Source organism: Lynx canadensis, chromosome B3 (genome assembly GCF_007474595.2).
Source record: "Lynx canadensis isolate LIC74 chromosome B3, mLynCan4.pri.v2, whole genome shotgun sequence".
Lineage (NCBI taxonomy): Eukaryota > Metazoa > Chordata > Mammalia > Carnivora > Felidae > Lynx > Lynx canadensis.
Window position 1 is genome coordinate 16,803,080 of NC_044308.2, and position 13,929 is coordinate 16,817,008.

At 45.8% G+C, this 13,929-nt stretch overlaps 1 protein-coding gene across 3 annotated transcripts in view; it reads right to left on the reverse strand.

Moving 5' to 3' along the window:
- The window catches only part of IGF1R (insulin like growth factor 1 receptor), a 303,217-nt gene that overhangs the window by 54,960 nt on the left and 234,328 nt on the right, over nt 1-13,929 (reverse strand). For all 3 annotated transcript variants that reach the window (XM_030317480.1, XM_030317482.1, XM_030317481.1), the window contains 3 exons: nt 12,906-13,218; nt 8,571-8,719; nt 6,304-6,448 (listed from right to left, as the gene is read on the reverse strand). In XM_030317480.1, coding sequence (XP_030173340.1) covers nt 6,304-6,448; nt 8,571-8,719; nt 12,906-13,218 — 607 coding nt within the window. The remainder of the gene's footprint in view (nt 1-6,303; nt 6,449-8,570; nt 8,720-12,905; nt 13,219-13,929) is intronic.

Genomic DNA, 13,929 nt, shown 5'->3' on the forward strand with positions numbered 1-13,929 from the left:
GTTTTATAGGTATTGATATCCTGACTCCCAGCCCTCCTTGTGTGGCAAAAGATGTTTGTTTCTGTACTTGGGTGGGCCCCATCAGACAAAATGTAGACCAATTCAGGTGGGTTGCAAGCAATCCATCATTTCCTTGAGGATACCTGTATATTATCTGTATTGATTTATATTCTTTTGTAATGTTTATTTTTGAGAGAGAGAGAGAGAGAGAGAGAGAGAGAGAGAGAGAGAACGAGCAGCGGAGGGGCAGAGAGAGAGGGAGGCACGGAATCTGAAGCAGGCTCCAGGCTCCAACCTGTCAGCACAGAGCCCAACGTGGGGCTCAAACCCACGGACTGTGAGATCATGACCTGAGCCGAAGTCGGACACTCAACCAACTGAGCCACCCAGGCGCCCCTAACTGTATTGATATATTCTAAATACCTGGTATATACTAGACACTCAGGTGTTTGATTCATGGCTCCAGTCTTGGGGCTGTCTTCCTTGAGTAACCAATAACGACCACCTCCCCACCTGCTCTGATGAAGGGCAGGAAGGATGTGGAAGCAAAGGAAAGCGAAAGGGCTGGGAATCTGCATGGTGCACAGAAGACAGCTCCAGGGCCAGTGTTTAGAGCACTGCATTGGAGAATCCAAACATCAGGGTCTGAGCATCATCTCTACCGCTCACTAAGCAACAACTCTAGGCAGTGTCTTATTTGGCTTCTCCCAGGGTGGGAAAAAGGGGATTGAGGGCTAGGAGTTCAAACTACGGGGGTGGAAGGGATATTCCTGCCTTTCAGCCCTTACTGACAAATTGAAAAAAAAAAAATCTGCAAATACACAGCTGATCATTCCCTTTCATTTCTCGGAGAAACCATAGACTCTTTCCGGCTGTCTCTAGGGGGCATCAGAATCCAGCACACGAGGACCGTCTCCAGCATCCTAGCAATCTGCAACAGATACAGGATTTGGCCTTTTCACAGATGCGGCTTTACACCACATCCAATCTCCCCCAAATCCGATATTTGCACCAACCTTGGGGGCTCAGCAAGGGCGGGCATTTATATTCAAGTGCCACTAGGCACCAGACAGAAACTCAGAACATGTTTCCCCTTTGATTGTTTTCTAAATAGCTTTACTGAGATAGAATTTACCTACCAAAAACTGTACCCATCATAAGTGTACAGAGCCGTGAGCTTCATAAATTTATACAGCTGTCCAACCATCACCACAATGCAGTTTCGGAATATTTCCACGATGTCAAAGTTCCCTCCCTGCCAACGCTGGTCAGTCTCTGCCCCTACCCCCAGCCTTCACCAATCTGCTTGCCGTCTCCACAGTTTTGTTTTTTGTAGAAACTAATGGAATCACGTAATGTGCAGCCTTTTGTGTCTGGCTTTTTTCCCACTTAGCTCAATGTTTCTGAGGGTTACCCATGTTGTTATATTATTGTTGAATAGTATTCCATTGTGCCACAGTTAGTTTATCCACTCATCTGTTGATGGACATGTGGACTGTTTCCAGTGTTTTTTTGTTTTTGTTTTTGTTTTTTTGAGGTGGGGGGTGGGCTATCATGAATAATCCTGTTAGGAACATTCACATTCAGGTCTTGTGTGGGCACGTTTTCATTTCTCTTGGGAAGATACTGGGTAGAGCCTGGAATTGCTGAGTCACATGGTTGAGTCTTTATTTTTAAAAGTCCCCACAGCCCTGTTGCAGCCTAATCTGAGAGTTGCAGGAAGGCAGGATGAAGCGCCAAGTTTTGCAAAGTCAAGTGGTAGGACAGTGAGCACAGAGATGCCTGAAGGCACCCAAGGTTTTCAATTCTTTTATTTATTTATTTATTTACTTACTTATTTATTTATTTATTTATTTTTTCAACGTTTATTTATTTTTGGGACAGAGAGAGACAGAGCATGAACGGGGGAGGGGCAGAGAGAGAGGGAGACACAGAATCGGAAACAGGCTCCAGGCTCCGAGCCATCAGCCCAGAGCCTGACGCAGGGCTCGAACTCCCGGACCGCGAGATCGTGACCTGGCTGAAGTCGGACGCTTAACCGACTGCGCCACCCAGGCGCCCCGGTTTTCAATTCTTATATCCCCTGCTACCTGCATCTGCTTTTATGCTTTTTGGAGCAACAATCCTTGGGCACCAAAGAATCTGAAATTCTAACTCCTCATTTGTCTGATGCCATAAAAAAATAAGGGTGTCCAAATGAAGGAACTGTCAAGATAGCAGAAATATTGTTTTCTATTCCAGGGCTTAAAAATTAGTCATTTTATATAAATCTTATACGTGTGTATTACAAGACCCATTTCCTTCTTAAGTAGCAGAAAAACCTTGATTTCTTAATGTCTAAGGCTATTAGTCTAGAAACACATCACAGTACGCAGCCTGAGTCACGTCCTCGAGGAAACCTGGAGGTCTGAGTGCTTTCGGACAGACTGATGACTGCCTCATGCTGTCGGGCCCTGTTCTTCCAGCCACCAAGTACCTTGCTGCCTGTTCAGATGTGATTCTGCCCACATCTTTCGCTGCCCTGGAAATCAGATTACAAAATCGGCTCGCTTGGAATACAGACTCGAGCTCCACTCCAGGTAAAATGCTTGAGCTTCATGTTCTGCACTTGACTCAGTGGTCTGGGTTGCGCAAGGGACTTGGAGGTAGATCTCAGTTCCAGTCTGGAAAGCCAAGGTCTTCAGATAGAAGGATCCCTGCGCTATGGATTTGTCTGCTCTCCATCCAAACAAAATGCTATGAAACTTCCATTGAGCCAAATGGTGGCACTTATTAGTGTTCTTGTCAGCTACAGAAGTTCAAGAAAAATGTCTTTTAAGGCAGTAGTGTGACAAGAAGATATTTAGGAAAAGAGGTAAAGTGCTTTGAGGAGGCACACATTGAGGAGAAAAATGACAGGACACAGCAATGGTATCCAATTGTGGCTACACAGTGAAATCACCTCGGATTCTTAAGAAAATCGTTGGCGCCTGGATCCCACCCCCAAACATCCTGACCACACTGGGAGTGCCACTTGGGCTACTGGGATTTTTCTTTTACCTGTCCCCACCCAAGAGGATTCTAACGTGTCGCAAAGTTGGGAAAGCACTGGGATAAAAATTATCTTGGCTTAAACCAAAGGCGCACAGAAACGAAATGTCCAGGCCGCTCTGCTAACTCTCCTCGGGCTCGAAAGAATACATTCCATCGTTTACCTAAATTATAACCTCCACGCCTGGGTGCATAACACCTTACGTAATTCTAATACCACCTACCTCTCCAGCATTATTTGCCAAACAGGTCCCAGGATGCCCCAACTCGCCGCCTTTGCGGTTGCTGCCCTATCCTGAACTGCCCTCTTCACCTTCTGCTTTCTGAGTGTTTCTGGAAACACTTCGAGGCCCATGTCAAATGCCACCCTGGGATCTTTGTAATCAGATTATCTGCCTCTTTCTCATGCCCGTGGCACATTCCTTTCCCTTCCCTGGGAGCACCTTGCAAGTTCTGCTTCTGCACTGTTGTTGGTATTTATTTTTATCATATTCCTTTCTTCTCTGCCTCTCTCTGACTCTTCCCTCCTTGCAGGGGTGGGGAGAGCTGGTGAAGGGCTGGAACGAACGCTCTTCCTAAGTTTCAGGATGCAAAACAAAGAATTGAGTTGTTGCTGGTGGGCACACCTGGTGCAAAGAGCTGTAGGGGCGTTCATCACAAGTGACGATGACCTAAACCTTTTTTGGTCATGGGTGGGGAAGGCCCATGAGAGAACGCAACTCTCACCAAGACAGGCAAGAGTCTCAAGCACCCCAGCTAAAGAGAGAACCCCCAAGGAGCGCCCGGGTGGCTACGTCAGTTAAGCACCCAACTGTTCATTTTTGGTTCAGGGTCCTGGGGTTGTGGGATCAAGCCCTGCCTCAGGCTCTGAGCTGAGCAAGGAGTCTGCTTAAGATTCTCTCTCTCTTCCTCCCTGCTCATGGTTTCTCTCTCTCTCTAAAGTAGTAGTCTCTCTACTTTAGAGAGAGAGAGAGAAAGAGGGAAAGAGACAGAGAGACAGACTCCAAGAAGCAGCACATAGGAATTAAAGGCTGGAAGCCCAGCATCCTCGGAGCTTACAAGGGCCACTGATCAGCAGTGGGATGTGAAAACTCACAGCCCCATCTGCCCTCCCTTGTCATCGAAAACGTTAATAGCAGGTGGGGGCCTGAAGCATCCTGGAGCCTGGAGGAGTCCCAAAAACCTGAGCAATGACAGGCATCCTTTAAAGAGCCCCCTCCGGGACTTCAGGTTCTATACAAACTTCAGGCAGTCAGAAATGTGTCATCTACATCCCTACAAATAAAAATCAGTCTTAGTTCTCAGCTGCCTTTAAGGGCATCATACTTTTCAGTGGCCACACGACTGAAAGGTAATCCCCTCGTATAACCATTCCTAATAAAAATTACACTCTCCTCCCAGCTTTCATCTCTATGTATATCACTTGTTCAGCCTGGGGGAGGGGAGGAATGTGTATCTTTAAGCAGCAGGAAAAGTTGCTGATACCGACCTGCCAAAGGAAAAGTGCTTACCAACACGAGGGATCCCAGAAACACAAACCTGGAGAGAAAAAGAGCTGTGCTAAACTTCACTCTAAGATTTCATGTAAAAAAAGTAGCCAGCACCCCAAAATGGCAGAGCCCCAGCTTGATGTACAAGTGACTTGGGACACTGTGGGGCACAGTGGCAGCCTTCTTGGATTTGTGGGGAGAAAGAAAGTTTTTTTTTTCCTCGAGAATCAGTGTTCCCAGTGGGGAGGACAGTGTGCTTTTCCAGGATGGAATGAAGGGCTGCCCTCTCTCTTTAGCTGTATCAGATGATGGAATTTTAAGAATTTAAGACTGACCAAGAGTTAGTCTGAGAAAAGCAGGGAGGCTATAAAGAAACCCTTATGGGGTAACTCTATCCAGTCGGGGCAGATAAATCAGCAAGGACAACCTTTCCCATGACCTTCCCACCTCTTTCTTTCCTAAATGATTTCCCCAAATTCTCTTTGGAAGGAATTCGCTCTTTAATGAATGTCTCCTTTTATTGCAAAGCTTAAAGCCGGGCAAGAGTTGTATTGAAAGGGAGTATGAAGAGAAAGGTATGTATGCAGAGGTACACGCAGGCTAACTTCTAGAAAGAAACCGTAGCAAGAAACATCAACTCTTGTTTACCTGGTAGCGAAAAGCCTCCAGCTAGTTTAAATTTTTTTTTTTCAACGTTTATTTATTTTTGGGACAGAGAGAGACAGAGTATGAACGGGGGAGGGGCAGAGAGAGAGGGAGACACAGAATCGGAAACAGGCTCCAGGCTCTGAGCCATCAGCCCAGAGCCCGACGCGGGGCTCGAACTCACGGACCGCGAGATGGTGACCTGGCTGAAGTCGGACGCTTAACTGACTGCGCCACCCAGGCGCCCCAGCCTCCAGATAGTTTAAAAGCCCCGATCACAAAGCATACTTCTGCAGAAGGCAAAAAATTCTACCAGTAGCGTAAATCCTGTAGGCTAATTGATAAAACAATTTTGTGACTCATGATTTCCGTGTAACAAAATGAACTACCCAGACTCCTCCAGATCGCTTACGTTCCCGTATATAGTTTATCCATGACCAACGTGGGGGTTAGGGTGCTGCACTCTGCATAGCCACCAACGCACACGTAATTTTTGACATTCCCCACACTTATCTACTAACAGTCTACTGTTGACCAGAAGTCGTCCTATCAACAATTGATTAACACATATTTCATATATTATATGTGTTATATACTGTGCCCCTACACCAGAGTCAGCTGGGGAAGATGTTAGTTAAAAAATTATAAGGAAAATAACATTTACAGTACTGCACTGTATTTATCCAAACAAAACCGTGTATAAGGGCACCCGCGTGATTCAAACCACATTGTTCAAACCAAGGGTCAACTGTATTTTAAAAGACAGAATGGTTTTCCACAGTGTGTAGCATCCTGAGGTAGCTAAGAGTCATGTAAATGATGAGTAAGCACCTTGGACCTATTTCTATTGCTTTTGGCACAGAGGGTCCCCACCAGCACCCCTGTCTTGTAGACACGCAGCCCGTGATCGACGGATTACAACACACTTTTCCAAAACAGCAACGTCCCGCGGATGGAGTCATGCGTCTGTGAGACCCCACCTGAGGACATGGGCCATCTCGCAGGTAGCGTCGGACCCGCAATACCTTCGCTTCCTCCTAACAAGAAAGGGCCCTCACCTTAGTAACGCAGAGTCTTAAAAGCATGCTGCTTCTTTTGTAAAAGGAGGATGTCGGCTCATGACATTTGGAGCACTTACCCCTCCAGCTGCTCCTCTCCTAAGATCTGGCGAAGGTTTTTGAGGAAGGACAAGGAGACCAAGGCGTGGGAATGGCGGATCTTCACGTAGCCTGTCACCACCTCGATGAGTCCCATGAAGTTCTCCAGCTCCGAGGCAATGTTATCTGCACGAAGAGGGGGGCCGCGTTAGCAAGCGTTCGCGAAGCATGAGGATGCCACACTCGGCTTCCCACAAACGTGTTTGGAGAACGATTCCGTGGCAGGTCGTGGTGCCACTGAGAGGCTCAGGCCGCTGGTGCAGGAACTTGCCATCCCTGTCAAAAACGTACTTCCCTGGGCTTGACTTTGAACAACCTCTCCTGGGACAGGGCCCCACAGAGTCAGGGGAAGGAGACTCTCTAGAAGGCTGGGTACCATAGCTCCCGGGCTGATTAACAGAATGTAAAATCATAAATACCAGACTGCCAATTAGCGAAGGCTGACAAATCTGGGGAATGTCTTTTAATACGCTCTGTCAACAGACAGTGCTGCCTCCACAGTACAAGGGCATGACTAAATAAACAACGTTTTCTCGGTCTCATTAGGAACTGCCTTTGCTGCATTTCTAGTTCCTAAGATACAGGGATCTATATTTAAAGGGTCCATCTTACTAAGATTGGAAGAAAACACACCAAAATGTTAATGATGGTTATCTGCTGGTGATGTTTAAAAATTCGTTTCTGTGCTTCTGTTTTTATAATGCACACATATGATTTTTCTCTAAGTGTTTTGTATAATGCACATATGATTTTTTTCTGAGCGTTTTCATAACGCACACATGATTTTTCTCTAAGTGTTTTTTATAATGCACACATATGATTTTTTTCTGAGTGTGTTTATAACGCACACATGATTTTTTTTTCTGAGGGTTTTTTATAACACACACGATTTTTTTCTGAGGGTTTTTATAACGCACACGTATGATTTTTCATAACGAGAGAATAGTTGGAGAAAGAGCTGCTACTACTACCTATGTGAAAACAACATACCAATGGTGTATTTCCTGTAATCTTGTTATAAACACAGGAAGTTGCCTGCAGTTGATATTTCAAGGAAAAGATCCTGAATTTTAAATGTGGGGCGGGATGCATGCCTGATATGAACATTTAAAAAAAAAAAAAAGAAGAAGAAGGTTTGGTACTTAAAGGGTATGTTCTAGGGATAAGGACATGTTTTCAAAAATTAAGAAATCTAGTAAGAGCCAAAGGAATAAAGCTTTAGAAGCACCTTAAGAGTAAGAAGATTCTAGCCAGAGATGCCAAGCTATCTCTGTGGTGGTTGTGTCAAAAGTGTTATGAAAAATCAGGGGTTTCAAAAACTCCAAATGGACTGAGCATAAACATGTCTCTGCTATCTAGAAACCATAAGAGCTCCGCTCACTCACCGAACACACAGTATTAAGGACAAGTAAAGTCACAGAATAAATCAATCAGTCTTTTTTTTTTTTCCTCCATCTGTAAAGATTTCTCCCCAAAAGGATTTAGGGAACCTCGAGGTGTTCTTACTACTTTTATTCTAGTGTAGGCAACGATCATCAGTACCTTGACTGAGTGGTCCCAGTGATGGAGAATTTAAGGCTAGAAGCCATTGTCAGCTGAAGATCAGAAACGAAAATATCACAGAATAAGTCCATGAGTAATGCTTCTGCACACATGCAATTACCAGGAATGCCATCTACTCCAAATGATGGCAATCTTACAGGGGTGAAGATTGAAGCTTTGATGACACACACTTGTATTTTTTTTTTTTTTTCCGGCTCTCCAAACTAAATTAGGAGATTAACCACTCTTTGGACTCAATAAAATTTCAAAGTGGTATCATTAAACTCTTCTCTTTGCTCAGTCTCCTCAATACATTCAAGTAACCAAAACTCTTTGGACTTGGAGCCACGTGATCCCGCTCCAGCTGCAGGCTGCAGAGTCATACCTTCGGTCTACCAGCCTCTTCTGGGGCTTGTGTGTGTTGGGACCTGCATCTCCTGCAGGGGCGATGGGACTAACAGAAAGACGAGTGGCGACCCACAGCGTGAATTGACACTGAGCCCACGGCTAAAAAACAGACTGCCTTTCAATCTGTTTTTTTATCTTGAAGGGAAACTCAAAAAACAGGTGTTGGGCACGAGGCTTATACACCATGTTGTTTTTCTAGGCCCGTACTGCAGTTGGGAGGCACGGATGGGAAGGAAAGCCATCAACAAAAGGAAACCAAGGGATCCAGCCATCTCTTCCGGGGGGATGGAATACTTACTGCCTCGGCGGATATTAATGAGCAGATTGCCCTTGAAGATGGTGCATCCTTGGAGCATTTGAGCAGAGGTAACAGAATCAATGGTCTTTGTTTTCTTCTCCTCCTCGCACACCTTGGGGCAAGGACCTTCACAAGGGATGCAGTACATGCTGTTGAAGATAAAGAATCAACGAAGAGAACTGAGTCAGGCTCCGTGCATTAAAAAAAAAAAAAAAAAAAAAATCACGAAGGTACGCTTTTATTCTGGTTGTTTTTGCGGCACATGTTACAAAATGCAACGGTTCTGAAGCACGTAAGTGAGCACGCCACATCTCATCCCTAAGCCACCCAGGATAAGCCACTCAAGTTGCAACCAAAAGGAGAAAGTGCCTACAAAGGAAAAGCGTGCCTCTTGTTTCCAGACAAAGTATGTGGTGCACCCTTGAGGCATCCTATCGGCTGGGGAGCCAGCTGGTTCCATGTGGGAGAAAACAGCCTGGAAGAAAGGACACATTCGCTGGTGGCTCCTGTGGAAAATGGGGCCGCTCTCCGATGTTGTGGCCTTCCCTGGCACAGCCTGGGAGACTGCACAGGGAGAGCACAGGGCCAGCGGTGTCTCCGCCACAAAGGGGAGACTAACTCTCGAGGCCCGCCTCCCAACCAAACCCAGTGAGGGATTCCCAAAGGCATGTGGAATAGCACAGATCCATCATTTTCTTGCTAAAGCACAAATGAAATTATGTCTGGATGGTGTTTTGCAGCAACTTATAAATGGATCTGGGTGGTTTTCTCCGCTGTACACGCGATGAAAGCGAGGAACTTGCACTACTTTGTAATGAACTCCTGTTTCAAACGCTATCCCAAACATGCTGCTAACCACCAAGATTCAGGGATCAGTGAGTGAGACTGGCACTTCTGATCACCTACGGTTGTTTAAGAAACAGCGGACAAAATGCTCATCAGGTTGCTGAACCACAGACCCGGGATCAAAGTGGGTTGATTTCCAAACAAAATAAAAGGTACAACCTTATGGAACATGTGTGTAATAAACAGAATGGTGAACTGATGAGCCAGGTGTATTTCCAGTGTTGTTCTTGAATGGTCTTTTCAACTTCATGAAGGTAAGTAAAAAACATTCAAGAAAGCAGTTGTAACTCTCTTCTCATGAAAGTCTTTTTTTTTTTTTTTAATGGAACTTTCCTGCATATCTAAGGCAATGGCGCAGGAGTTTGTTTTGTTTATAAGCTCATAGGTAAGCAAAATTTCCCTGTTCTTTTCCCATTTCATGTCAGGAGAATGCCAGGCAACGTTTTCCAAGGAGCTGGGCCAACCCCAGAAAGGCAGATTTCTCTTTCCTGTAACATCACACACAACATTCTTACTTCTACCGTGGGTAGTAGCTTCCCTTCAGCTCTTTTTGTTGGTCTTTTATTACTTCTAACTCACCTACACACCATATAATACACCCACCCTCCCTTTCAAAAACCTTTTTTTTTTTTTCCTGAAATAATTACAGATTCACAGAAAGTTATAGAGTACAGAAAGGTCTCCTGGACCCCTCACCTAGTTTCCCCTAAAGGTTACATCTTCTATAATAATAATGCAATAGCAAAACCAGGTAATTAACACTGCTACAGTGTACCTATAATTCTGTGTGTGTCATCTTATATCTTGTGTGATCTTCATGCAGTCAAGTTACAGACGTACTTCACCAAGCTCTCCCATACAGCCACCCTGTCCTCATTTCCCTAACTCCTTCCTGGTGACCACCGATCTGTTCTCCATCACGGGAATTTTGTCATTTTTGACACTGTTATATAAATGGAGTTACATAGTATGTGACCTTTTGAGACTGGCATATGAGTCTCTGGCATAGTATGAGACCTTCTGACACACAGCATAACGTCCTTGAGATCTATCCAAGTTGTCGTGTATTTCAACACTCTGCTCCCTTATATTGCTGAATTATTCCTCCACGGTATGCATGTAACACAGTGTGCTTAACCATTTACCTACTGTGGAACATCTAAGTTGTTTTCAGTCTTTGGCTATTACAAATGAAACTGCTATGAACAACTGTGTACCTGTTGTTCTGTGGACGTATGTTTTCATTTCTCCGGGATGAATGTCCAGTAGTATAACTTCTAGGGTCGCGTGTTAAGTGTATGTTTAGTTTTCCCTGACGTTTTATTCAAATAGCAATTTCTGAACCAAACACCTTTGCTAAACTGTCTAGGAATCATCTAGCACTTTAAAAATGTTTTTCTAAGGAAGTGCTCTGATTACATGTTTATAGATTAAGCTTCCTTGAATCCATTCTGGTACGGAGAGGGTATAAACAGCATTAATAAATATTTTAAACTCAGTGTCAAATAGGCCTTAAAGGCTGAGAGGGGTATTTATTCTTTCTTGACGGTGTTTTATCTTAAAATAGAAGAGGTATATCTGTAGCTCTGAACAGACTATAAGGGCTGGTAGGGAAAATAACAGCTCGATTCTTTGAAAACGCACTGCAGTGGGAGAAACAACACTGTTGAAATGCTTAGCACTCCCTTCCTTCTGGCGCACTACATTGCAGGACGGGGTACCCCGAGGACAAAGATGGTGCCACCCCCAGTTCTTGCACCAGCTGCCCTATCTCCATTCCCACTCCCACGGAGGAAGCATAGCTGTGCCTCATGTGGGTTCTAGGCATTGCCCAGGGCACTGGGAAAGCCCTCCTGAGTTCTAAGTCTGCCAATAAATAAAAGGGGAATAAAATGTGGTAGACTTAATTCTGGGTGGAATATGTACACTTTAGAGCTCATTGTGAGTCCCTGGCACACTATCTTTTAGTTAAAGCCATTATAACAGGTGAAAAGCTGTTCTATGTCTAATATTATGAAATCATGTCAGTTCTAGCTTTGTTTTGAAATTAAGCCTAGGGTATAAGCCACACCTCCAAATATTACACTGGAATACACAATCCCCTTTTCGAAAGACTTGCTTGAGGGGTGCCTGGGTGGTTCAGTGGGTTAAGTGTTCAACTCTTCGTTTAGGCTCCCATCCTGAGCTCACGGTTCATGGGTTCGAGCCCCGTGTCTGGTTCTGCAGTGACAGTGCGGAGCCTTCTGGGATTCTTGCTCTCTTCTCTCTCTTGGCCCGCACCCCCAACCACCCCCGCCCCCCGCCAGCTTGTGCATGGGTGCTCTTTCTCTCTCAAAATAAATAAATAAAACTGCTTGATGCAGTTACCAGAAATAGACTGCAGCAAAAAGCAGGTGAGTTGCACATTCAAAATTAGTGTTTACTTTTCTAATAGTATTTTTTACTTGCAGAAGATTGCTACAGAACCCAGGCACATAAGGGTCTCCTGGTGCTAAGCTAATCATGAAGGAAGCATTTGCCCACTGCAACTGAACTATTCTTCCCTAAAAGTCCTCTGCTCTAACAGGAGGGAAGAACAACCCCATATCCCTAGTCTTCTTTTGATTCCAGGGCTATAGTTCCCTATTTTACAACAATGCTATTATTGCTTTTTGAAAAACATAAGCCAACAACAAATTTATGGAAGCCCGGTGGGCATGCACGAGGGGGATGGTCTCTGCTGTGGACAACTTCTTTGCTTCCTAAGTGAAGTCCCCACGTTCAGGAAGGAAAACGAGAGAGATGGACAAAAACGAGGGAAGGTGACGGTGGAGGAAGCCAGCGAGTGAGAGGAGCAGGTGCTGATGGAAAACACAGGTTACTTTATAAGCTGCCGGTTAGTCTGGTGCCGCTAGCGTGGGCACAGGATGGAGCTTGTGTTATCGGACTTTTGGGCCTGCAGGCTGCCCCAGGGATGCTGGTCAGGGCTTGGCTTGGCTTGGCTTGGCTTTCCACCTGTGCTCCCAAAGACTTCACTGGGCCTGTGCCGAGTGGCAGGAAGTGGGGCAGGGCCATCCTAAGTCTACAGCCCTCCCAGGTCTCCCCCACACCCCAGCACGGCCTGGATGGTAGCCTGGCAAGGGCAGGGAGGGGAGAGAGTGACCTCCAGGCCGTACCTAGGCCAGCAAGTCAGGTACTTAATTTCAAATGGCCAGGCAGTACACTTCCACAACAAATGCAAGCCATTTATTATTATTATTATTATTATTATTATTATTATATTATTATTATTATTTATCATTATTATTACTATTGTCCAACTGCTCCTAGAATCTCCTCCAAATTTTAGTTACGCCTGTCCTCTCAAGTGGATCCATTGCTCTTAACCTCCTAGGGTTCCCACCGCCCAGATGGAACAAGGGCAGCGCCAACCTCCCTGCTCCCCAGGGGTGGGTGGTGGGTGGGGGTGGATGGAGGTGGGGGTGGGAAAGCGGGGACTGCGGGACTGACCTCTGACTCCCGTTCCGGATGAACCCCGAGGGGCACTCCTGCATGCACTCGCCGTCATGGATCACGAACCCCTCGGAGTCGCTGCTCTCGGCGCTGGGGATGTTGGCGCAGAAGTCGCGGTCCACGCAGCGCCAGCCCTCAAAGCGGTAGGTGTTGGGCGGGCAGGTGGGCACGCAGACGCCGGCGTAGTAGTAATGCCTGCAGGCCACGCAGGCCGTGTCGTTGTCCGGCGCGCTGCAGCTGCCCAGGCACTCGGGGTGACAGCACTCGTTGCTATCCGTGCACGCCCGCTTCCCGCACGCGCTCGGGCACACTGTGGGGGCGGAAGGGACAGCGTGTGAGACTGGCAGGGGCTGGACAGCCTCCTCCGGGCCTGGCCTGCATGGTGGCCGGCCCCCCCCCCCCCCCCCCCCCCCATCCCCACCGGATCTCTCTGACAACCTACCACCCACCCACCTACCTGACCGCCCCGCTCTGCAGTCCCCACTGACTTGCAATGACAGTATTACAGACCCTAATCACACTTTCATCAAGGCAGGGAGAATATACTCTGTATTTGGAGTCAGGAGACCGGGTTTAAAGTCCAGCCTTTCCTATTTGCTGCCGGTTTGCTCCTGATGAGTCATTAGCTTCTCTGACCTTGACCCTCTCTCTTTTCTCATCTATAAAATGAGGGTAGTAATATCCACATTAGAAGTTTGCCCCAGGCCAATGTGATAATGTGGTAGCCCTATGGGAACAATACGGTGTATTATTCCTTTAAAAAGCATTATGCGCTGTTCATTCTGCATTTTGAATGTATTCCTTGAATATCTTAAAAAGCCTCAGTGTGCAGAAATAGTTATTTCAAAGATTATTTTATTATTTATGATATTAAGAGTATCTTAAAATCGTTTAAAAAATCATTTACTTTAAAAATGATTAACCTAGAATATAGTAAAGACGATACTATTCAGGTTTACAAAATGGCTTTAGAGAAGTTTGTGTCTGCTTGGATATCGAAGGTCTGATTCCAAAAAATGAT